The sequence below is a fragment of the Balaenoptera ricei genome, chromosome 14 (genome assembly GCF_028023285.1).
Source record: "Balaenoptera ricei isolate mBalRic1 chromosome 14, mBalRic1.hap2, whole genome shotgun sequence".
In the NCBI taxonomy this organism is placed as follows: domain Eukaryota; kingdom Metazoa; phylum Chordata; class Mammalia; order Artiodactyla; family Balaenopteridae; genus Balaenoptera; species Balaenoptera ricei.
Window position 1 is genome coordinate 25,726,474 of NC_082652.1, and position 25,832 is coordinate 25,752,305.

At 55.0% G+C, this 25,832-nt stretch overlaps 1 protein-coding gene across 3 annotated transcripts in view; it reads left to right on the forward strand.

Annotated features, from left to right (window-relative positions):
* The first annotated feature begins 821 nt into the window (after positions 1-821).
* BCR (BCR activator of RhoGEF and GTPase) overlaps positions 822-25,832 on the forward strand; it is a 101,216-nt gene continuing 76,205 nt past the window's right edge. For 2 of the 3 annotated variants that reach the window (XM_059895035.1, XM_059895034.1), the window contains exon 1: positions 822-2,185. In XM_059895035.1, the coding sequence (XP_059751018.1) occupies positions 880-2,185 (1,306 nt within the window). In that variant the 5' untranslated portion in view covers positions 822-879. The remainder of the gene's footprint in view (positions 2,186-25,832) is intronic. The other variant, XM_059895037.1, reaches the window with a different exon arrangement.

The following is a 25,832-nucleotide window of genomic DNA, read 5'->3' on the forward strand; positions in this document are numbered from 1 at the left end:
GCAGATTACAGAGATAAGTTCTGAGTCAGGCAAACACCTGGCCCAGGACCGCAGGAAGGGAGACATGGGTGTTGAGTGACCTGGGGAGAAATTCCTATTGATTATCTCTGTGACAGTCCCGTGTGGCAGATGTTGCTTCATCACCCACCCCGGGACCCCAGCGCTGGAGGCCCGTTGGCACCGCTGGGTGACCTGTCCGCTAGGGGCGCGCTCAGCCGTGACGCCGGTGAGGGGCTGCCCGGCTGGGGGGCAATGCGGACCCAGGGTTTCCTGTCCCAGGAATGCAGAACTCGCCGTCCGGGCCTCGGTTTTCCCAGGCGCGGGGACGCTGGCAGGGCCACGGCTGGGCGGGGGAGCGGCCCCTTTAAGAGGCCCTCCCGCTCGGTCCGCCGCGCCGCGGCCACCGCCCCCCGGCCCTCCCCTTCCTGCGGCACAGAGTGCGGGCCGGGCGCGAGTGCGGCGTGAGCGAGCGGGCCAAGCGCAACGCGGGGAGGCGGCGGCGGCTGGGCGAGGGCGCGGGAGCCCGAGGAGAGCAGCGCGCCGGCGGCGGCCATGGGCTAGTGGGCCCGGCTTAGCGGAGGTAGCACCCACCCTGCGCGCGCCGGGAGCCCCGCACACAATAGCGGCGCGCGCAGCCCCGCGCCCTTCCCCCGCGCTCGCGCGCCCGCCCCTCGCCCCGCCCCGCGCGCGGGGAGCCTGACCGCAGCCTCACCTGCCGCCCGGGAGGGGGCGGGCATTGTTCGCCAGCTGCCGCCACCGCTGCCCCGCCGGGGGCATGGGGGCCGCCCGGCGCCCCGGGCCGGGCCTGGCGAGGCCGTCGCGCCGCCGCTGAGCCGGGCCCCGCGGCAGCCGGGCGGCGCAGGTGAGGCCGGCCGCGCCATGGTGGACCCGGTGGGCTTCGCCGAGGCGTGGAAGGCGCAGTTCCCGGACTCGGAGCCGCCGCGCATGGAGCTGCGCTCGGTGGGCGACATTGAGCAGGAGCTGGAGCGCTGCAAGGCCTCCATCCGGCGCCTGGAGCAGGAGGTGAACCAGGAGCGCTTCCGCATGATCTACCTGCAGACGCTGCTGGCCAAGGAGAAGAAGAGCTACGACCGACAGCGCTGGGGCTTCCGGCGCGCGGCGCAGCCCCCCGACGGCGCCGCCGAGCCCCGCGCGCCGCGCCCCCAGCCCGCGCCGGCGGACTGCGCCGACCCGCCGACCGCCGACGAGCCCGAGGCCCGGCTCGACGGGAAGGGCTCCCCGGGCAAGGCCAGGCCCGCGGCCACGCGCAGGCCCGGGGCCTCCGCTCCCGCGGACCGCGACGACCGCGGGCCCCCCACCAGCGTGGCGGCCCTGCGTTCCAATTTCGAGAGGATCCGCAAGGGCCCCGTCCAGCCGGCGGCGGCGGACGCTGAGAAACCCTTCTACGTGAACGTCGAGTTCCACCACGAGCGCGGCCTGGTGAAGGTCAACGACAAAGACGTGTCGGACCGCATAAGCTCCCTGGGCAGCCAGGCCATGCAGATGGAGCGCAAGAAGTCCCAGCAGGGCGCTGGGCCCGGCCCTGGGGACCCGCCCAGGCCCTCCTACCGCGGGCGCCTCTCCGAGAGCAGTTGCGGCCTCGACGGCGACTTTGAGGACGTGGAGCTGAACCCGCGCTTCCTGAAGGACAACCTGATCAACGCCAATGGCGGCGGCAGGCCCCCCTGGCCGCCCCTGGAGTACCAGCCCTACCAGAGCATCTATGTCGGGGGCATGATGGTGGAAGGGGAGGGCAAGGGCTCGCTCCAGCGCAGCCAGAGCACCTCGGAGCAGGAGAAGCGCCTTACCTGGCCCCGGAGGTCCTACTCCCCTCGGAGCTTTGAGGACAGCGGAGGCGGCTACACCCCGGACTGCAGCTCCAACGAGAACCTCACGTCCAGCGAGGAGGACTTCTCCTCGGGCCAGTCCAGCCGCGTGTCCCCAAGCCCCACCACCTACCGCACGTTCCGGGACAAGAGCCGCTCACCCTCGCAGAACTCCCAGCAATCCTTCGACAGCAGCAGCCCCCCCACGCCCCAGTGCCAGAAGCGGCACCGGCAGGGACCGGTGGTCGTGTCCGAGGCCACCATCGTGGGCGTCCGCAAGACGGGGCAGATCTGGCCCAGCGATGGGGACAGCTTGTCCAGCAGGCTGCTTCAAGACGGCACCTTCCATGGAGACGCAGGTGGGTACCTCTACCACCCTGGTGGGCACACCTGCCCCTGGCTGGAAACCACTGAGCAGTAGGGAATGCGGGGAGGAAAAGGTGGATAGTTTTTGGAGTGATTTTCAAATACTGTTGTGGACTGGAAGGATTCTTAATGATGAGCCTGAACAAACTACATCCCGCCTTCCTCCTGAAGGCAGATTCCCAGTGTTTGGAATGGGATTGGGGTGGGAGGGGTGGTGTGTGGGACGGTCGGTGGCTCCTTCCTTTGGGTCTAGAGCTCTGTGCTTCCTGTGAGAGTACTCTCTGTGGGTTGGGACCAGGATGCCCTGGGCAGTCATCTCCTTGCCTTCTGATTCCCCCCACCCGAGCAGTAGGGATGGTATAAAGAGTGGGTCATCTCTGCTGCTTGGATGGATGCTTTTAGCCGGGATTGATCCGTGTCTTGGGCAATCCCCGCCACCTGTCCTGGAAGAGTTATATGACACGTTTGGGGAACCCAAGAGGTGCCAGCTGCTCCCAGGCCATAGGAGTGTCAGGTTCGCTTGCTAGTCAGAGCAGGTGAAAATAGGAATGAAGAGGAAGTGAGGTGACGGACAGTTCTGACTCAGTGGGCCACTGAAGATCCACAGGGTGAAGATTTTATCCAGGGCTGAAGCAGGGCCACGCCCGTTTTGATCTGCCCAGTTTTGATGAGAGTCATCACCCATCATTACTCACCTCTGTGCATCTTACCCTAGCTACATTTTCTGATCCATCAGTGTGCTCTTGCCTCCTCGTCTTCCCTGCCCACTGATGCTCATTTTGGGCTCCTAGTCCACGGTCTGACTCCTGGCCCTGAGATTAAACCTATGGGATTTGTGTATATAGTACGTGTACACATTTGACTACAAATACCGTGAGGCGCAGGGGTGATGGGACTGGGTTTTGAGATCCAGGCACATTTCGTGATTGGAGTAAGGAGAGGGATTTGGGGGGGGTGGGGGTGAGGCAGTCGGGAGTCTCTCAGAGTCCTGGTCCCTGTTGGGCTGATCCAGTTTTCTGCTCCATTGATTTTTCTTTCTCTGCTGATGGAGTTGTATGTGCTTCGTTGGTCAGCATCCTCTTGAAACAAGTGAGGCTATTTTTGGCTCTGTGGAGTGGCCTCTTTGCGATCAGTGCCCCGTCCTGTTTGTTTTAGGCACATCTAGTTGCTGACTTCATCTGCTGCTGGGGTGGGCTGTGGTGTGTCGTCGGGATCTGTGGCCTGACCCAGCCGCATCCCCTGAGTCCCTCGTGGGACGGGTTGGGGGGAGGCCGTAGTATTTAGAAGCCTGCTTTGCAGGCACGTCAGCTCCTCCAGGGTCTGGAGGATTGCCCTGTGGTCGCTGGGCACCAGCCCCGTCTGGCCAGCTGTCGGCTGAGCGAGCCAGCTTGAACTGGTCCTCGGCGCCCGCCAGGGTGTGGGAGAACGTCGTTAATAAAGCAGAAAATGAGGCGTTTTCGTGGAGACCTACAACCTGAAACCATGATGTCTTGCTGGGGGAATTCAGAGTCTCCAGGGACCGGGGCCCTGTTGGAGGGGGTGTGTTTCGGGGCCCTCCCTGCGGGCCGTCTCCCCAAGCTCACAGCTCCTCGCCTGCCTCTCAGCCCCTGCACACAGGGGAACCCGGCTCCGTGGGTAACGCTGGGTAGGTTCCCAGCCGAGGAGTTAATTTGACAGCTTGGACTCCACTCTTAGCACTTTCTGGATCCTTCTCTGAAAGTCCTCAAGGTCCCACGTTCTCTCTCCTGTTAGGTTTTGAAACTCTTGGTGGTTTTAGCTCCGGGAGCCTGTAAACTCAGTACCCAGCACGTTCCTCTGAGCGTTGTGGCTGGAGGGGAAGGAGGGACCCATTGGCCCGGCCATCTGTCTCTGTCCTATTTAGCTATGTTCTTTAGATGCCTGCTGGCCAGGGCTGCGCCTCTGAAATGTGACAATGAGGAAAATCGCTGTGGGAGGGAATGGAAGTCACCTAATTTCTCTGACGCAACAGCAGCCGCCGACATGGGGGCCTGGCCCTAGTAGCTTCAGAGCCTCTTTACTCCCGTATTTCCGAGTTGAGGAAAGGAGCTGAAATGACCACCAGCCGCTGTGCGCCAGGCATGGTGACAGCATGCTTCAGGCAGGGCCCCCTGTGGGCTCTCCATCACCCCACCTGCTCCACATCTGCAGGTAAGGATGCAACCAGGAAGTGGCAGAGCTGGGCCTCCAGGCCCCGCGGGAATGCAGAGCCAATGTTCTTCCCACTGCCCCACACATGCCTGAAAAATGCGAGTGGGGGTGTCTAGGGGTCCTTCGAGCTCCGCACACCCAGGGCCCACCGGCTGCGAGCTCTGCTGTGTGCAAGCCTGTCCCTCTTACAGGACGGGCTGCATAGGAGAGAGTGTGGTCCTTGCCCTCTGGGAGCTTACAAGTTAATGGGAGACAGGAACACACACATCACTTATGTGTTCAGAGGGCATGCCATCAGGGAAACTTCTGGAAATAGCTGCATTGGAGAGGGGCCTTGTCTAGGGGCAGGGGGTGGAGGCTGCCGTCTGCCCCTGAGGAGCAGTGGAGCAGAGGCTTCTGTGACTCTGGACTGTGTGCTTTGTCCTTTATTTATTTATTTATTTATTTTGTGGTACTATATGACATAAAATTTACTATCTTCACCCACATTAGCCGTTTTTAAGTGTACAGATCAGTGGCATCAAGTACGTTCACGTAGTTGTGCTACCATCACCACTGTCCGTCTCCAGGACTTTTCATCTTCCCGAGCTGCGACTCTGTCCCCATCAAACAGCAGTGCCCCGTCCCCCAGCCCCTGGGACCGTCTCCTCTACTTTCCGTCTCTATGATTCCATGACTCTTGGCGCCTCGTCGCAGGAGTGGAATCACACACATTACGTGTCCCTCCGTGTCTGGATAATTTCACTTTGCGTCGTGTCCCCGAATGTCATCCATGTGGTGTCACATCCACGTGTGCGTCTTGAAGGCAGGGATCCCTGGTTCATTCCTGGGCCTCCCGTGGAGCCCAGCTCAGAGCCGTACACACAGCACATCCCCAAGATCCTGTCCTCCTTTCCACAGCCAGGGGGCCGGGTCGGGAAGATGGGAAGGTGGCTGGTCATTGGGAAGCGTCTTAGCTGTGTCCACCCCTGTCCCTTAAACTCCTTTCGAGGACTTTGGCCACCCTTTCCTGAGAGAGGCCACACAACCAAGGACCTTTCCTCTTTTAGGTCTGAGGCACCCCCAGCCCCATGTGTCCCTTGTGAGATGGGACCCTAGATCTTGTGTTTCTTCCTGGGTGCTCCTGCAAGTGGCTGCCCTGTTGTTTCACATTTCTGTTAAGCAGCTTAATTTGCCCTTTAGATTCTGGTGACATGTTATCATCAGAATGATCGCAGCTTTGTTTTTCCCTTGGGTGGTTGAATGGACCGGCGACGAGCGTGAGTAACTGTGGGGCAGGAAAAGGTCACCCAGGCCTGGCCTGGGCTCCACCGGCATCTCTAGACCAGAGCCTGCCGCCACCTCCAAGTTGAGTGCAGGCTCCTCCCGGGGGACAGAGGCAGAGTCCGAGACCATTTAAATCATCACCAGAGTGGAAACGGAATGTAGATCCAATTTTACAAGGATTCTCCAGCTTGGGAAGGATGACTTTAATGTTTTGGGAACAGAAGGAAGCATTCTGGACCTTTCACTGAAGCAGGAGCTGGGAGTGTAGATTCGTGTGGGTCCAGGGGTAGGTGCCCCCCCATTCCTCCCTGTTGCTTCTGGCTTCAATAGCCGCCTCCCCTCCCTGGCTGGGAATCCCGTGGTCCAGCCTGCCCTGTGGTTTCAGAGGGTTCCACATTCACGGTGAACGGTTGGGCATCTTCTCCAGTTGCCAGACAACAGGACTGAGTTTTGACTGAGGCTGCTTTTCAGATCAAGGCTCAGGAGAAGGTGGTGGCAGATTTAATTAACTCTGAACCCCATGGGGGTCTTGACCCTGACTAGAATTATAATCCCTGTGGCTCGTGTAGGATTTTTTCCTTGTTCTTGAAAAAATGTAATAACTTTAATTAAAATAACTTACTTATGTAACATGTGATAGGTTTTTCTTTATTGTGGTAAAATATATGTAGCAAAATGTGGCATTTTCACCTTTTTTCCGTGTTCAGTGGCATTCTGTATATTCATGCTGTTGTGTAACCATAACTATCTCTAGAACTTTCCATCATTCCTACCAGAAACTCTGTATCCATTACGCAATAACTCACCTTTCCTCCACCCCCAGCCCCTGGCAACCACTGCTCTACTTTCGGTCTATTTTCTGTGAATTTACTTGTTTCACGTACCTCATGTGAGTGGAATCATGTAATATTTGTCCTTCTGCATCTGGCCTGTTTCACTCAGTTAGGGTTTTGAAGTTGCTGGGTAGCGTTCATCTTTGATGCCCCATCTCTGGTCCTTCATAGGTGTCTTCTCTTCAGGAAAACACCTGTTAGCCATGACGATGTTTCCTTGGCTTTCACACCCATGTGTTTGAAGCAGCCCAGTATGTTAGCGTTCTGGGGCAAAATGCCACAGACTGGGGGCTTCAACAACAGAAATCTATTTTCCCTGCAATTCTGGAGGCTGGGAGTCCAGGATCAAGCTGCTGGCAGGATTGGTTTCCTCGGAGGCCTCTCCTTGGCTTGTAGATGGTCCTCCCCTTCACATGGTGTTCCCTCTGTGCCCGTGGACCCCTGGTGGCTCTGTGTGTGTCTAAAATCTCCTCTTCTTATAAGGACATGATTCAGATTGGATAGGCCCCACCCTGATGACCCCATTATAACTTAATCACCTCTTGAGAAACTCATCTCCAAATACAGTCACGTTCTGAGGTGCTGGAGACTAGGACCTCGACAGGTGAATTTCAGGGGGACACAGTTTGGCCCCCAGCACTCAGTGAGTCCCTGATTGGGCAGCAGAGAGATGGTGTGTGTGTTGTGCTCACCAGCCGGGTCTTAGGAGGAGTTCAGGTGGAGCACCATGCGGCGCTGGGCAGCCTGGTGGGCCAAGACCACCCGGCCGGGTGTCAGGAGAACCACGTCCTAACACTTCACGTGGCCACATCTCTCTCCTCATCTAAAACATTAGGGATTGGACCCTGTCGTTGCTAAGATCCTTTCCTTCCATTCTTTTTCTTTTCTTTCTTTTTTATTTGGCCTCACGACTTATGGGACCTCAATTCCTGGACCAGGGATTGAACCTGGGGCCACGGTAGTGAAAGTGCTGAGTCCTAACCACTGGACCGCCAAGGAAGTCCCTTTAACTTTTTTTCTTTAAAATTTATTAACACAATTTTTCCACGTCTTCTTTACTCTGGTTTGTACCTACGTTTCCTTTATTAAGGCAACCACCTGTCCCCCGTTCTGGCACTCAGAGGTATTTATTGAGCATCTACTAAGTGCCAAGCACTGTCTCCTGGAAATTCTCTCTTGCCTTTATTCACGGGTTTGTGGAAAGGCTTCTTTCCATGCGCCTTGTCTTTAAAAAACCAGTGCAGACAGACAAAACCTTTGTAATGTCCTTGCATCTTCTCTGACTGTGTGTCTTTCTTTAGCTGTATGTTTGCAGCTATTTCCTGTGAATCCTGTGTCTGTCCGGCTTTCTTCTTCAGGGTGGTGAGATCCTCTAGACAAAGACCTACCTTGATGTCTTGTGTCTTGGGTGCCGTGGTGTTTGTGGGTCACGGATGGAATGAGACCCCCATCTCTGAGGTTTCTGTTTGGTCCGGCCCCTTCCTGTTTGAGCCCCACTCCGCTTTCCCCCATATAATAATCGGCATTGATTCTGGGGAGCCTGATGACACAGGTGCCCCAGCAAGGAAGCTTGTTAGCTTTGGAGATGTCCTGGAGGTTATTTTTCCTTCTTTGCTGAGGTTTGGGCTCCTCTCAGTCAATCCCAAGAGCTTCCTGAATCCCCGGCCTGGAGCCTGCTAATCAGCTGTCTTGGATTCTGGTGCCCCCTGGCCACTGCCACCTTGCAAAACAGGGACGTGGTGGTGGCGGTGCCCGGGGGAGACGGGCCTGCCAATGTGGGGCGGGGGCGGGGACTGCGATGCCTGACTTGGGAAGTAAACATGACTTTGGTGGAGGCTGTTTCTCGTGCCCTCGGAACATTCTTGTGAAGTGGCTGGAGTGAGATTATACGCTGTCGTCAGGTTGGGTCTGAGGGGGTGTGATACACACACACCCGCCCAAGGTCAGGCCGTTGGTGGAGGGGCCGGTGCTGTCCTCTCTGCTAGGCTGGGGGGTGATGCCTCTCGCATGAGAGTGGGCACCGAGTGACCTCCCCAGAGGTGGAGGGGACCTGATCAGTTGTTTGGCAAACAAAAAAAACCTCCCGGAAAATGTTGTAACCCTGTACATCCTCCTGGGGCACCTGGCTCAGATTCCTCCAGCAGGTCAGGTGGCAAAGCGCCCAAGAGGACAGACGTGTTGGAAGGACACTGCCTGTCCATCTGCCTTTTCCCTTCAGCAGTCAGGGCACTGGGGCAGGGTCATGGTGCTGACAGGCTCTGCTGTGGGCAGTCCTGGGAGGTGCAGAGGGGCAGGGGCTGTCTGGGAAAAGGTGACAGAGGTGGCCGGCCGTGTGCACAGAGGGGTCAGCGCATGGCCCAGGGAGCACTAGGAAGGAGCTGTCAGTGGCTGGGAGACCATGTGGAGACACTGGAGGGAGTGGGAGGGCCCTGCTGCCCCAGCTGCCGGGGGACTTCCCTGGTGGCGCAGTGGTTAAGAATCCGCCTGCCAGTGCAGGGGACACGGGTTCGATCCCTGGTCCGGGAAGATCCCACATGCCGTGGAGCAGCTAAGCCCGTGTGCCACAACTACTGAGCCTGCGCTCTAGAGCCCGCGTGCCACAACTACTGAAGCCCACACGCCTAGAGCCTGTGCTCCGCAGCAAGAGAAGCCACCGCAATGAGAAGCCCGCGCACCGCAACGAAGAGCAGCCCCCACTCGCTGCAACTAGAGAAAGCCCGCGCGCAGCAATGAAGACACAACGCAGCCAAAAAAAAAAAAAAAGTGCTGCCGGGGTTAGTTGGTCTGCCAGGGGGGCAGGAAGAGAGTTTCTGCGGGTAACACATGTACACATACCAAGGGTAGCCTTCTGGAACATATGTCCACATAGTCTGGGGAAAGAATGCAGACCTTGAAGGTAGGAGACCTGGACATGCCTGAGATCCAGCATGTGGCTTTGTGCAGGGACTTGGTTCTGTCAGCTGGAGAGGACGCCCCCTCCTTGGGGGCTTGGTGGGAGCCTGAGTGCCCAGGATGGTGGCCCCCGGGATCTGGCCCCCTCTCTGGTCTCACAGAGTCACCCCCTCAGGCATCTAATGTCAGTTGATTGAACACCACTTAGCAAGCGATTTTAAAGGAGAAATGCATAATTCAGTAGGTGCAGGCCTTTTCACCCACTGGGCTCAGCTCCAGGAGGACCCCGGGGTCTGCCGGGCCCCTCCTCCCGCTCTGTTCCCTCTCCTAATGTGTCCTCCTGGGCTGAGTGGAGTTCTTAGGTCTTAAAAGTACAGTATGTGTGTATTTTTCTGCATCGTGGCCCCAAAGGAGAGCCAGCTGCTTCACCTAGTGGGCTGTTCCGTCGGCCCAGGGCACCTGGGGCCGCGCACGCCCCTGTTGGGTGGAATGGGGTCTTCTTGCAGTGTTCCTGGGGGCCTGGGAAGGTAGGAGCTGCAGGGAGAGAGAGACGGCTTGATTTTTCTCATAGGGCCCCCCCACCCCCAAGTTTGTAGAGGGAAAGCTTAGAACCACTTGGTTCTCGTTTTTAGTGATTGTGAGGCTGTAAGAGAGAAAGTAAGAACCACAGACTTTCTTACTTCAGTGAGAAGCAGAGGAGGAAGAAAGGAAGCCACGAGAGTGGCTCACGCTCGGTGCACTCAGGCTGCTGTGTGGGCTGCCCAGGGCTCCGCCAAGCAGAGGGTGCTGCCCTGCGTCGTGTGGAAGGGGACACAGGACAGCTGGGCCCCATGGAGCGTCTGAACTATTTTCAGTGTCCAGCTCAGCGACATCAAGTATTGGGTTGGCCAAAAAGTTCATTTGGGTGTTCCATACCATCGTAAGGAGAAACCCAAACGAACTTTTTGGCCAACCCGATACATTCACATTGTCGTGCCACCATCACCACCACCATCTCCAGAACCTTTTCCCAAAATGAGACTCTGCCTCCATCAAGCAGTAACTCCCCCCTCCCCGTCCCTAGCCCCTGGCACCCCCAGCGACCCGCCGTCTGTGGATCTGCTGTGGGGCCTCTCAGAAGTGGACTCGCGTGGCCCTTGTCCTCTTGCGTCTGGCTTGTCTCACTCAGCGTGATGTCTTCACCGTTTCTCCCTCAGGCCTCGGTGGTGGTTGGACAGCAGGACCACGACCAGGCCAAGCTGACCAAGGCCTCTGCTCAATGGAGAGGCACATGGTGCTTGGGGAGTGGGCTGTGTCTTGCACAGCACCATCCCTCACAGGGGTCCCTGAGGAAGAGCAGCAGGGATCCCCATAGCTGAGCTGTCTGAGGCTTTAGGTGAGGAGCTGGGGGAACCTGCAGGCTCGTGGTTGAATAGATGGGGCAGTCTTCATCCCTGGCCCTCCCCAGTCTCGTGGAGTGGCTGTGCTGTGAGCGGGGACGTGCAGGCTGGGCCAACCACGCTGGTGCCCCCCTCTCCTGTCCTCTCCGAGGCGCGGGGGTCCCCGTGCTGGGCTCAGAGCCGTTGTCCAATTGACTGGAAGGCCCTGCGACGTGACCTGTGAACTCTCTTAGGTGATGCTCGGCATGGCGGCTCAGCCTCTGGGTGTGTGTGCAAGCCGGCATGTGCAAAAGCAGGATTCGTATCTGCTCAAATCTTAGACCAAAAAATGTAACTCACTTATGAATGTTGACTTCTGAAAGCTTTCCACTTTCTACCCTAGGAACATGGGTGAAAGTGTCTGCTTTGGGGCCCCGCGGGCTGGTGGGGATGGTCTGGATCCGAGACGGCCATGCCTGTGGGAGCCCGCTGGGAGGCCCTGTGGGATAGCATCTTGCTGGGGGCAGTCAGATGGGCCTCCTCCCCCCCCAACCCCCGAGGCACCTGGGCAGCCACTATCAGAATTCAGCTCTAAAGCTCCAGGGTGTGATGATGAACATCAGTCTGGGTACCCCTCCTGTGGTATTTTGTCAGCACCCAGATGGTGCAAGTCGCTCTAGAGCAGACTCTTCTCTGCGGAGGGGCCAGCGAGACTCCAGAAGGCGGGGTAGGGAAGTATTGGAGACCCGGTCCGCGCGCTGCTTGTCACCTCCCAGCTTCCCCTGCCCCGTGGGCCCTGTGCTGTTAATCCCTGCTATGTCTGCAGTCTTGGGGTGCAGAAACCCCGGTAGGGTAGCAGGGAAAGTCAGAGGGCTGAGACCCGGCTGCTGGCTGCCTGAGAGAGGCCCTTTATTCTAATCGCTGGGCTGGGACACTGATTCTGCAGGTGGCAGGTGGGAAACCATCCCAGTCGGCTGATGGAGTGCGGCAGGCAGGGGCATGGCTGCCAGAGCCTGAGTGCCCTGCTGGGTGCCCCAAGAGTAGGGGGGACGTCTGGGAGGAGAACAGAAAGTGTCTGTCTCTCTCTGTCTCTCCCTCCTTCTCTCTCTCTCTCCCCCTCTTCCCCCTTTCTCTCTGGCCCCAAAGCACTGGGCCCCCTCAAGTATGTGAGTGGATCAGAGCCGGTCCTAAGGGAGGAGAGTCACTTTATGTTTATTGAATTCCAAGGCAGGCATGATGGGGCATGACAGTAAATAAGACCTTGGACGTCAAAGGCCAAGGCGAGGCTTTCTTGGGGGAGCTCACTCTGTCATCGGGGACACCCACGCCGGCCCCATAGGGCTCGGGGGTGTGTAGACCACGCAGGAGCAGCGGGTCAGGACCCTTGTACTGTCCCTTGGCTTTTCCCTTTCACAGCTATTTTCAGGGGGCTTTTTAAAGGCTGGGCTGGGCTGTGGTTCACTTGGGAAGGGTCCGGGGGGTTCATTTGACTGGGGCCTCCTATGGGTCAGCGGGACAGCATGTGACATCTAGGGGCCCAGGTCCTTCCCGGTGTCCTTGGACGTGTCCAGGCTGTAGCTTTACTCTGCTCGGTGCCACTGAGCCCAAAGACTCAGGAGGAACTGGGGGGCATTTGACCTGGTGGAGGTTGAAGGCAGTGTCTCTGTCCTGGTTGCCCACATGGACCGCCTCTGCTGTAGTTAGAAAAATCACACACATCCCCACAGCTGGTCACTCCTGGCAAGTCTGATTTGTGAGGTTCTTCTTGTTTTTGTTTATCAATATCAGTTTCCCTGGGTCAACAGTCCAGCATGGCTTAGCTGGGTCTCCTGCTCAGGGTCTCCAAAGTCTGCAAAGTGTCGGCAGGGGCTGCATTCCCATCTGGGGCTCCACATCCCCTCACCAGCCCAGGTTGTTGGCAGAATCAGTTCCTGGTGGTTGTAGGACTGAGGTCCCTGTTTTCTTGCTGCCTGTCAGTGGCTCCCAGCTCCCAGAGGCCTCCACTCTTCATAAGCACTTTCTACACGGATATCTGATTTCCTCCTCCGAGCCAACCTGGATTTCTGTAAATCTCCCTGGGAGATCTCCGCTGCAGCCAGGCTTGAGAATTGTCCACCTCCGGAGTCCATGAGCACTAGCTATGTGTCTTGAACAGTTGTCATGTGGAAGAGGGAGTAGATTTCTTTAGGGTCATACCTGGGAGGCTGGTCTGTTACTAATGGTTAGAAGCTTCAGGGAAACACATTTCTGCTTAGTGTTAAGGGAGGTTTTCTTTTCTTCCCGACTTTACATAAAATCATATCTCTGATTGTTTTATGTAGCTGAGATCTAGCTGCACTGGGGGTCCTGTTTTTGTCAATTAGCGTGAGCATTTTCTTGTTTTACTGAATATTTTGTAAACATTATTTTTAAAGTCTACATTATTATTTGTAATAGAGTTATAGCTTAATTGATCTAATTTTAATGAATTTTGTTGGACATTTAACGTTTATTAAATGTAGCTTGTTATTATAATGTTTCAGCGAACATCTTTTCTTTTTAATGAAGCTTTATTGAGATATAATTCACATAACATACAATTTGCCCATTTAGAATGTACAATTTGATGGGCTTTGGTATATTGCATTATTAACTTTTTAACATTATGTTTTTGTGTGTGTATGTATACATAAGCATAAAACTTACCATTTTAAGCATTTTTTAGTCCATAGATCAGTGATAGTAAGTACATTACATTGTTGTGCAGCCATCACCACCGTCATCTCCAGAATTCTTTTCATCTTGCAAAACTGAAATCTGTGTCCTTTAAGCAATAACGCCCCCTCCCTCCCCCGGCCCCTGGCACCACCATCCACTTTCTGTCTCTGAATTTGACTGCTACAGGGACCTCACAGAAGTGGACTCATACAGTATCACTATAAACGTCTTATGTCATTGAGCATAATGTCTTCGAGGTTCATCCATGTTGTAGTATGTGTCAAGAGTTTCCTCCTTTTTTAAGGCTAAATACTTATCCCATTGTTTTGTACTTAAACCACGTTTTGTTTTAAGTACAATTCAGTGACATTCATTAGTCAGTGAGCATCTCGTCTTTCTACATGTGTTTCCATTTGCATTTCCGCTCCCTCCTTGAGGGTGAGCATCTGTCAGTGGATTTAGTCGGGGTGTGGGTGGTTTTAAGACACTTGATATCTGCCACCAGATTACCTTCCAGAAACGCTGTTCCAGTTTACCTGTGGTTTTGCAATGAATCCTCTGCTGTCCTCTGACTTCTTTCTTGCCAAGCTGGGTCTCACTATAACTCCTGATTCTTTGGTGCTCCCCAAGCACTCTGGATCAAGAGAGGCTCAGAGCTGGGGCCACACCAGTGCCGTCTCTCATTTGGGAAGATCTCTGAGGCTACCAGCTATGTGACAGTCCTTTGTCAGCTCCGTGGTCCTTGGCAGGGAAGGAACTCACTGTCTCCTTGTTTAGCATAGAAGCTGCTATCTTATTGCTGCTCTGGGCTGCTTGTAATCGAAACTGAAAAGCACTTCAGCCTCCCTTGCATGCATCCTGGCCGTGGATTGAGTCAGCTAGACAGCATTGTCCAGTTAGTTCTGGCCCCTGGAGTTCCTACGTGCCTTAAGGGAAGCTCCAAGGAAGCCAAACACTGTGATGAAAAGGGATTTTACAGAAGGTAGTACGTGGTTGCACTCAGGCTGCAGAAGCTGGAAGAAGCCGGGCCAGGGCAGCAGGACGCTGTTGGGCTTGTCAGGTCAAACACCTCCCTGTGCCTGAGGACTTGGAGCCTGTAGGCTGTGTAGTTGTGTAGGCTGTGTGGTTGTGTAGGCTGTGTAGTTGTGTAGGTTGTGTGGTTGTGCAGGTTGTGTGGTTGTGTAGGCTGTAGGCGGGGCAGGTACATACAGGAAGGTCATATCTGGAGGGTGGGCAACGTGGTATAATGGCCTTGGGGAGGAAAAGAGAGGGATGAACTCTTTTCCATGCTGGTGAGTTGTCTTCCACTGTGGATGATCTGTCTTATATTTAAGTGCTCGCTGCAGCTGAGAGCCAGCACTTCTGGAGTTTTAACCATCACAGCTTGTGAGCTATAGAGCTGGGGCTCTCACTTGCTCCCTCCTCTCTGGTGCCTGTCTTGGCTGTGCCATCAGCTGCTGTTCTGATTCTGAGTAAATCACTTAAACCCTGTGGGCCCCTGACTCCCCCCTACCCCCCACCCCATAAATGAGGAAGCTGCACGGTAGCATCTTTAAGATCTCTTTAGTTTTGTGATTCCAAATAAAATTAAGTCAAGTTGCTCTGAGTTGCCAGCAAGTCACTTGGAAAACCTTACTGGCAGGTGTCCCGAAGCAGTCTTCCCGTAAGACCCCAATTGGGTCTGGCTGCCTGCAGTGACGGGTCCAGGGAGCCCGCGGTGGGCCAGGGGGTGGATTTGGCTCTGCGTGTACATTTAATGGGAACCAGGGTGCTTCTTTGCTGGTTGATTTATCTCCCTTACTGCCCACTGGCCAGCCCTAGGGTCGGCCCCCAGGGCGGGCACAGATGCTCAGACTGTGCAGGTGTCACCTGCGTAGCGTGCTGAAAGGCATAGCGTGGACAGCTTGGGGGGGGGGCCCAGCCTCAATGTGAGAGAGGGTGAGGGCAGTGTGGAGGGCGTCTGCCCGGGCAGAGGTGGTGGTATCCAGGCAGGTGGTTGGCAGCGGGAAGCCTGGAGGTGCCAACTGGTGTCTTGCCGGCCAGAGCACAACCCTGCGTGGTCAGGAACGCTTGTGCTGAGGCCAACCCTGAGACAGCGGGGCTTGCATGCAAGGCTCTACCTGCAACATCTCTGTGCCGTGGGGATGGGGGACTTTTGGTACCTTGGTACCTTGTGATGCAGGTTTTCCTGCATCACAGATGGCCAGTCCTCAAGCAGCCTGCTGCCTCCCAGGCCCCACCTGGGATCGGAGTCTGAGGGGAAGCTCTCTGTCTAGTCCCTGTTACTTTCTGAGGATCCTCAGTGTCTGCCAGAGCAAGGACTGTCTTGTGCCCGGGCTGGCCACCCCCGGGGATGGGTTGGTCAGCCTGGAGGACACGAGGAGGAGAAGGAGACCGTGCTGACCGTCTGCACTGCCGTGGGGCTCAGATGCCTCAGCAGAAGTCCGTGCTTTCCTTCAGGACTTCTTGTTTGGTGAGCTCGACTGGGACTCCCAGGGACCCCCAGAGTGGCTGGCATTCCCTCTCTGGCGGTCTTGCAGGAGAGAGGACCCCTCCTTTTACTGGAACTTTGCACTTGGGTTTGACTTTGCGCTTTGTAATAGAATCCCGTGTGCCTTCTGGGATCTGAGCCCCACTCCACCCTGCAGAGAGCTGGGTGGTACCGCCATTGGCAGAAGCTTAGACTGGTCAGAAGGTTCCATGGCAGAGCCTGGATTTGAACCAAGCATGGTTATGTGAGCCTCTGCTCTTCACTCTGCGGTATTGGGGTGGCCAACCTTTCCTTAAAGGGACAGATAATAGCTAATTTAGGCTTTGTGGCTGAGAGGCAAAATTGAGACTATTAGGTAGGTACTTATATAACCACTTAAAATGTAATCACTTAAAAATCGTTATAAGATCCATTCTCAGATCCTGGGTCACACAAACGGGTAGTGACAGGCTGGGTTTGGCCCGTGGGCCAGAGCTTGCTGACCGCTGTCCTGCAGTGCGCTGCCTCCTGATTCCTGGTGATTGTGAAATGAGATGACGGAGCCGCGTGTGGGTGTCTCTCCTCTGTGCTCGGGAGCCCTTGTGAGGCAGGTAGGGTCAGTCCTCCTGTCCCCGTGAGGCCTCCTTCCCCCAGGAAGTTGCGGGGGTGGGAAGCAGGGGTGGGGAGCGGTCACCAACAGCGCCCTGTCTCTCCCCCGCATCCTGCTGCTTCCGAATGTTTATCCCCTGAAACCAGGCTGCCCGTGGGTTCATGACGGTTGAAGCTGGGTGACAGGAATGGTATTCGTGATACTGTACTCTCGATTTTGTATGTGCTGGCAATTTCCTGTAATAAAAAGTTAAGAAAGTAGTCATTTATTGATCAAAGTTATAAAAGAGAACCCTCCAGCTTGAGAGAACAGGGTGTTGGAATCCTGAATCTTTCTCAAGCTCCACATATGTGTGAGTCGAATCTAACTCATCTGTTCCCTAGTAGCAGATGTTCCGGCAAAGCCAAGCTGTACTTGAGCCACTCCATCTATCATCCATCCCTCCATCCATCCATCCCTCCGTCCATCCATCATCCATCCCTCCATCCATCATCCATCCCTCCATCCATCTCTCCATCCATCCAACCATCTGCCATAGTCCATTCGGGCTGTTATACCAGAGTACCATAGACTGGGTGGTTTATAAACAACAGAAATTTATTTCTTGGAGGCTGAAAGTCCACGACGAGGGTGCCAGGAGATTCAGCGTGTGGTGAAGGTCCACTACTTCCCAGTTCATAGACGGCTGTCTTCTCACTGTGTCCTCACATGGCAGAAAGAGTGGTGGATTTCTCTGGGGTCTCTTTTATAAGGACACTAATCCCATTCATGAAGGTTCCACCCTCATGATTGAATCACCTCCAAAGGCACCATCGCACGGGGGATTAGGTTCCGACATACGCATTTTAGGGGGACACAAACATTTATTCCATAGCTCCATCCATCCATCCATCATCCTTCTACCATCCAAATATCCATGCATCCATTTACTCATCGTCCATCCATCTGTCATCCAACCATCCGCCTATTTGTTCATCTGAAGTTTGTGTAGCACCTGCTGGGGTCCAGACTCCATGCTTTGGCCTCGACACAGTCCATGACCCCAAGGAGCTCATAGACACTGATAAATCGGGGCTGCGATGGAGGTCAGTACCAGGTGGGCACCAAGAAGGGGTAACTCTGCTGGGTTAGCTCACAGAGGGCATCACGGAGGGAGCGGCCATTTGGTTGGGTCTTGAATGGACCCCACTGAAAAGGAGAGTGTTAGGCCATTGTGGGGGATGGGGAGAGGGGGCATTTCAGGCGGAGGCGGCCTGTGCACAGAGCCCTGGAGGAGTGGGACAGCAGGGTTCTGCAAGGCTTGGGACGGCTGGAGCATGGCTTTGGGATAAGGGACTGGCTGGTGATGAGGTGGGGAGATCTGGTGTGCCTCCCACCCTGGGCCAGAGAAACCCCCCAGTGACACCTGCATGGAGGATGGGGTGAGTATGGGGTGGGAGAGCCACCCTGCAGCCACGGGCCTTGCTCGGTGCCCCGCCCGGGCCACTGTGGGTTCCGGGGCTCCTTCTGGACAGAACTCCTCCCCAGCTGGGCGGCTGCCAGCCTCGCTTGGGCCGAGCAGGTGGCTTACCTGCACTCAGCTTTGCTTTGGCTTCTTGGCTCACGGACTCCTGTTGGGGAGCAGCGGTCCAGACATTGTGGAGTTTTGTGTCTGCCTGCAGAGCAGACGCGCTGGAGCCTCAGTGTTGGTGGACCTTTGCGCTTCACTTGGCTCCTCCGGGCCGGGGTGGGGCGGCTGTCTGCACTGCACACCTGCGGCTGGAAGGGCAGAGACAAGCAGCCCTTTCTCCTCCAGGCACCCCCTCCCCGCCTGGCGTGTGTCTGCATGGTGTGGCGGGTCTGTGGCTGCGTGAAGGCCATGGCTGGGGCTGCGATGCCAGGGGCTCGCCTGCCCTAGAGCTCATGGTCACTTAGGACAGTGGGAAAGAGTCGTTGGGGGTTGTTTGTTTGTTTAATTGTGGTAAAATACACATAACATAAAATTGACTGTGTTAACCATTTATAAGTGCACAGCTCAATGGCATTAAGTATATTCATGCTGTTGTGCAACCGTCTCCACCATTCGCCTCCAGAACTTTTCATCTTCCCGAACTGAAGCTCTGTCCCCATTAACACTAATGCCCCCCGCCCCCCAAACTCCCTCCCCCGGCCCCTTTCAGTTTCCATGCATCTGACTCCTCTAGGGACCTCATGTGAGTGGAATCCTACAGTATTTGTCCTTTTGTCCTGAGCATAATGTCCTTGAGGCTCATCCATGTTGTAGCATGTGTCAGAATTTCCTTCCCTTTGAAGGCTAAATTTTATATATTCCATTGTACGGATGGACCACATTTTGTTTATCCATTCATCTGTGGATGGATACTTGGGTTGCCTCCACTTTTGGGTGTTGTGAAATCATGCTGCCGTGAACATGAGTCTCCAAATTCAGTGGTCTTTTTTTTTTTTTTAGCATCAGAATTTTACATTTGTTTGCCTCCCCCTTCAGCTGTTTGGTTTGTTTATTCATTTTTACTGAGATATATTTGGCATTTAACATTGTATTTGTTTTAGCTGTACGATGTAATGACTTGATAATATGTATATGTTGCAAAATGATTATTGCAGTAAGTTTAGTTAACACCTGTTACCACACATAGTTACAAATTTTTCTTTTCACCTGTTTGTTTTTCAATCAGTTCCCTTTTCTCTTTTGACAGATTTCCAATTACAGGAAATTTTGTCCATGTTAGGAAAATGAAATTTTGAGCTGAGGGTTAAAAAAAAAACAACATATAAGTTACCTGTTCTTTTTAAAAAATGCCAAAGATTCAAAAGATGCTATGATGTCAGTAGAGGTATATGTGCATTGAAATGTAATTCACAGACAGTAAAAGTCACTCTTTTAGGTGTACTGTTCTGTGAGTGATGGCAGAGTGGTGTAACCACAATCAAGATACATAAGAGGTCCGTCACCCCAGAAATTGCTATCACCCCCAAAAGCTCTATCACCCCAGAAACTTCTATCACTGTGTCTCTTGTATACACCTCTCCCACCCCACCTGCAGCCCCTGGCAACCACTGATGTGCTTTCTCTCCCTCTGGTTTTGCCTTTTCCTGAATGTGGAATAAATGGAATCCTACAGTGTGGAGCCTTTTGGATCCAGCTCCTTTCACTTCGGGAGGGCACTTGTGACTCATCCAGGTGGTTGTGTGATACCTTGTTTCCTCTTGTTCCTGAGACATTTTTTCATCAACTGATGGGTGGACTGTTCCTTTTCCTTTCTGTTCTGTTCTAACAGCTTTACTAAGATGTAACTTACATCCCGTCTAGTTCCCCTGCTGCATGTGTACCGTTCAGTGGCCTTTATAGATCCACAGATTGAGTGATGCAGCCACCATCACTTTCTAGTCCCAGAACCTTGTCATCACCCCCAAAGTAACCCCACACCCATGAGTGGTCTCTCCCCACTCCTCCCCTTAGCCCTGACACTGCTTTCTCTCTGTGTGGATTTGCCTTTTCTGGACATTTCATACAAATGAGTTCTACGAAATGTGGCTTTTGGTGGGCACCACCCTTTTTTATGGTTTCTTTTGGAAGACCTGTCTTCCAGGCCACCCCGCATCCTGGGAGGGCAGCTGGAGGGTGAGGAGCTGCTCCTCATAATATGTGCCCAGCTCCTCCCCAAGCCCAGGCCTTTCTCTCTGGGTTTGGGGCTGCTCCCTGCAGGGTACCAGGGAACAAACCCCTTTTTCTCCTGGCTCCCCTTCCCCATAACTGGGGTCCCTGCTCTTCCGTCCTCGGCCACCCCCAAGGGTTTGGATCCCAGAGTGGGCAGGTGGATGGGAGGTCTGACCCTTCAACCTCCGAGAGGGGCCTGCAGCTTCCTGGGTGCCTCTCTCTTCCCCGTGAATCCAGCTGCTGAGTCCCCTTTGTTGTTTTTGCTGCTGGATTGTCCCGGCCTCTGGGAGGGGGCTGAGGCAGGAGGAAAGCTGCCCGGCTGTGGCTGGAGGACCACTGCTGGGTTTGGCAGACACCCAGCTGTGCAGGAGAAAGACCTGCAGGGTGGGCTGTGATCACAGTTGGATCCCTTTGCTGCCCATTGTCCTCGGCCTGTGACTGCTGACACGTGTCCCTGGGAACCGCTGTGGTATTTGGTACCTACAGGGACGCCCATTGTCCAGGGCCCCAGGCCTCAGCAGGGAGCACGCGGGCTTCTGGAAACTTCTCAGAGCTGTCGCTGCAGGTGCGCCAGCCTAGAATAAGCCCCTGGGGGCTGGGCTCTACCACAGGAGCACAGTTTTTACTCTGGGGACGCGGCGGCTTCTGGCACCGGGCGGCGGCGTAGACATGTGTCCGTGGACCGGGCCCTCCCGTGAGCATCTCCCCCCACCTCACGACCTCCACGGGCTCTGATTCTGACGGACATGGGCGTTTAGGACTGTGCTTTGGTTTATCCCCTTGTTTGAAGAGCAAGCTGGATGCACCTGCTCTCGGGCCAAGAGCCGTGGCAGCTGCAAGCTGCACGCCTAGCGCCGAGTCTTACTCAGACCGAGGGATGAATTATTTGCTCATAAATCAGTGTCTCGTCTACAGAGGACTCAGAGAAGTGAGGGCCAGCGGGCTTTCTCTCCATCGCTGGGAGGGTGGGGGCTACAGAAGGCACGAGAAAGGACAGTGCTCTCTCTGGAGACTTCCAGGCTCCCCCACCCCCGGAGCAGCATCCTGGGGAGGCCCTGCGAGAGCCTCCCACGTGTGGGCTCATCTGCCCGCGGTCCCCTTGCTAGTCTGGGGGGGCATGGCTGTAGCAGGGCAGCCATCCCGGAGGAGATGCACTGACCCCTGCAGCCCTCAGGACCCTCACGGCCCTGGGCTCAGTGGGAAGGTCCCAGGCCCAGGTGGGCACTGGCCAGGCTGTAGGTGGCAGCACTGCTGACCCAGCTCCCCAGCCCTGGGGTCTGGGTGAGGCAGGGGCTGGGCTGAGGGGTGTGGAGAGCCCCTCCTTCAAGGGGCACAGAGCTGGGGACATCACTGGTCATTGCATTCACCTGACACTCCGTCGGTGGCCGCTGAGCAGGAAGGCCACGCTGCCAGTTAGCATCGTGAGAGGCAGGGAAGAGCAAGAGATCCCACTTTGTCACGTCGAAATCTTCGGGGGACTTCCCTGGCGGTCCAGTGGTTAGGGCCCTGCGCTTCCACTGCAGGGGGCACGGGTTTGATCCCTGGCCGCGTGGTGTGGCCAAAAAAAATATTTCTTTTCGGAAAATCCGTGTCTGAGAATGCAAGAAGGATGGTTACGTTTCCTCATCTGTAAACCAGAAGTCAGAGCAGTCATGCGCTCGGGGGCTTGTGTGAAGGTCCAGTGAGACGGTGCACACGAGAAAAGCACTTAGCCCGGCTGCCGGCGTGCCTCGGTGCTTCATAACACTTGTTATTCTCGTTTTATTGTTGTTATGACAGAGAGTGGGGAGGATGTTGGCTGCTTCATCAGCTGGCTGGACGTGTGGGTTTGTTTTTTTTTTTTTAAGAGACCGCCGTGGAAGATGACAAGCTGCCTTTTTCCATCAGAGTTGGAAACGCCCAGAGTCCATTTCCAAGCGGTGATTTTTCAAATGCTTCGGTTTTGTTCTAGGAGCACAGCCCTTCTTTTCAAATGACATTTTATATGACACCTCAGTACATGAAACAGATGAAAAGGGTCCCCGCTAGCTGAGCCCAGCCCCGCTCGGCCTCCCACCCCTCCTGGCCTGGCGGTCTCCACGTGGCTCTGAGGACCCAAGTGTGTGCTGTCCCGGGGGTGGCGGCCAAGGGTCTGGGGGCAGGTTCTTCATGGAGGTCGGTGTCCTGTGTCTTCTCCAAGGTGGAGTCGGCCGGGCAGGAGCCTGGCACAACTATCTTCTTGGAGCAGAGAAACGGACTTGGTCCCCAGAATGACCAGCTCGTTTCGTCAGCAGATGTGGGGTGAGGTGAGGGGGCGCTCTGGCTCAGAGCCTGGGTGTGAGCCTGTGTTGTCCAAACCTGCATTTGGAAGGGGTTAAAGACAAGACTTCTGTCTGTCACAGAACTTTGCTTTTCTTCTTCATTTAAAATTGTGATACAAAATTTAAGCGACACCTTAGTGGCATGAAGTACGTTCGCATTGTCGTGCAACCATCAACACTGTCCAACTCCAGAACTTTTCACCTTCCTCCTGAAACTCTGTCCCCGTTAAACACTAACTCCCCCCTCCCCTCCCACCCCTGGCACCCCCCTTCTACTTTCTGTCTCTATGGATTTGACTGCTCCATGCACCTCACAGAAGTAGAATACTACAGTACTTGTCCTTTTGTGTCTGGCTTATTTCACTCAGCATAAGGTCTTCAGGGTTCATCCGCATTGTGTCAGAATGTCCTTCCTTTTTAAGGCTGAATAATGTTCCTTTGTGTGGAGGGACCACGTTTTGCTTATCTATTCATCCATCGGTGGACCCTTGGGTTGTGTCTACATTTGGCTGCTGTGAACGTGGCTGTAATGCTTTTACTCTTGATTCCTTGCAACCAGGACCCGCCTGCAGGAGCACCCAGGGCACCACTCAGCTGCTGTTGATGGGGGATGGGAGAGGGCACCGTTTTCCTGAGCACAGCCCTCTGGGATGTAGCAGGTGGCTGATGAACAGGGCAGGAGTTCTTGGAAAGGGGTGTTTCTGGTGGCAAGTCCCACCACCGTTTCCAGCCACTTTCTCTGCCAAGGAAACTTGAGCCAGCCGCTCCTGGGATGTGGCAAACCTCCGATCAGGTTCCGGGGAGATGATGGAGTGGTTTTCTGGGTGATCCGCCTCCCCCGAGCCAGTCAGTGACAAAGTCAGTGTAGTGGTGGGACAGGGACACCTGTCCCTGTTTGGTTTTGACACTTAGCTTCCTGAGTGGAATGGGGTGGGCAGGTGCCTTCTTCCCAGCAGCACCGACAGTGTGGGCTCAGCCCTGGGGTGGACTGTGGTCCTGCCCTGCAGTCAGCAGTTCAGGAATTGGAGGCGAGGAGCCTGCCTTCAGGCGATGGGGATGTGTAAGGAAGCTATGGGACCAGGGAGTCAAGGAATCAGGCAGTGACTGAGACTTCAGGCATTGGCCCTTTCCTGGAAACCTGGGTCATTTTCTAGAATAACCAGATTCCCTTGAATTTTGCCAGGTTCAGGAAATCTGGCTGAGCTGGCCTAGCTTCAGAATACAGATGCCTGGTTTCTGCAAAGCCGAGTTTATTCCCAGCCCCTTTCTCTGAATTCTCAGTGTCTACATTGTTTAGGAGTCATTAACATGTTTATAAGCAGAGACCCAGGAATCCCACCCTAGATTTTCCTAAGGAAATAGGACTTTTTTTTCCCTTTTCCTTTTGGTATTATTATACGAGCTGATTCATTGTGTTCATAACAGTGGAAAGCTGGAAATAAACTAAAACTAGTCCCGCAATAGGAAAGGGGTTACATTAGCTGGGGGGACTATGATGTAATCAGCACATGGTAACAATGAAGATTATGTAGCCACGTGGTTCAAGCTCCTAAGTAGAAAGAGTGACACACAGAGCTGTGTGTGTTAGGATTTGTATCTGTCATCTCTTGCTGTGTAACAAACCATCCCCAAACTGAGTGGCTTAAAAGAGCATGATTTAATCTCTTGTGACTCTGTGTGTGTATTGGTGGGTGGTCACCTGGTGGGGACAGTGGAAGGCTGGGACCTCTCTCTCCCTGTGATCAGCCCTCATTCCAGCCTTAGCGCCTTCACACGGAGCCTGGGTTCCAAAGACAAAGGCAGAAGCTGCAAGGCCTCTTGAGGTCTGGGCTGTGGAACTCAAACCCCATCACCTCTGTCATATTGGTCAAAGCAGGTCCCAGGGCCAGCCCTGGTCCAGGGTGGTGGAGAACTAGGACTCGATTCTGCCTCTTGACAGGAGGGGTAGCAGCATCCCATGGCCACAGTGCGTGGACACAGATGGGTGTGATTCCTGGTGCCCTGGTTATGCTGCCTTCTCTGGGGTTTTAGTTACGTGGTCACAGGAGAGGGACTTCTGGGATTGTGGGAAAATGAACCAAGGTGATTGGTCAAGGAGGTGAGGATGTGGGTGAGTTCTTCCTTTAGAGTCTTGCTACTGCCATGTTTATGTAATAGGCTTAAAATAAAATTCTCTGCACGCCAACCATTGGGTGCCTGGCTTGAGAATGATGGCGTGGGGAGCCCAACTGTTACGTCCCCTAGACGTGCAGTCTTGGCTGGTGCAGGACACTGGGACCTGGACTCTGGGAAGAAGATAGTAAGTGGGCGCCATTGTGCCTTGTCACCTGGACAGGGGGTGGATGGGCCTTGGGCAGCACGAAGGGACCCAGGCCACTGGAGGTGTTGGTTGACCACCTCCAAGAGGCAGGCGTGGCCCCAGCCAGCACCAGCTGAGCATCCTCATAGGATGAGGGGGCATCGCGGGGCCCCTGTTGTCTGAGGACGGTGTGGGCAGGAGGTGTATTTGTCTATCCTCCCGGCTTCCCTTTTTAGGTCATTGCTGTCCTAAACAAATGGTTCTTTGTACTTTGCTTTCAAGTTTTGTGTGAGTTTGAAAGTTTTCAAAATAATAAGTTAAGCAAATAAATGCACGGGAAACCGCACTCCGCCTACGCATGGGACGGTCGTGAGGACTGGAGGGAGGAAGGGCGTTCCCACGCAGCCTGGGCTCTGGGCCGTGGCCGGTCGGTGGGTGGGAGATCCTGCTGGAGAGAGAGCCGTGGCCCAGGTTCCTGAATCTCTGCCTCATGGAGAAAAGTTGGGTCTTGCACAACTGTGCCCCGGGAGCAGGGAAGCGGTCTGGACCTGCCCGGAGCTCATGGGCTTTGCTCCAGGGGAAACTCAGGCTGTGGATTAACCCTCCTCTGATCAGAGAAAATCCCCCCCTGTTTCATGGGGACCTGCCCCCTTCTTGGCATTCCTGTGCTCACTGTTCTCTTCCTCCTGGGCACCCAGGCCCTCAGGACCCCACTGGCCACCCCCTCTGGCCTGATCTTCGGGCCCTGCTGGTGCCCTGGCTCCCCAGGTGGGTCGGGGGCAGGGGGGAGCCCTCAGAGCTGGGTGAGCATTCAGGTCTGCTGCTGCTGCTGCAGGTGGCCAGCCTTGGAGCTTCTGTCTCCTCACCACCCCCACCCCGTCCCCCAGGAACCCTGTAAGGATTCCGGGAGGTGACCCAGAACAGGGCCTGGTGCCCAGCTGGGAGGAATCACCCAGAAACTGAGTTCTTTTCCCTGACCCACTGTTTTTCAACTTTTTCTTTAACAGCTGCAGAATCCTTAGCCAGAATTTGTGAGACCCCCAGGATATAAGGCAGATGAACCTAGTTGACACTCCCCCCTCCCGTAC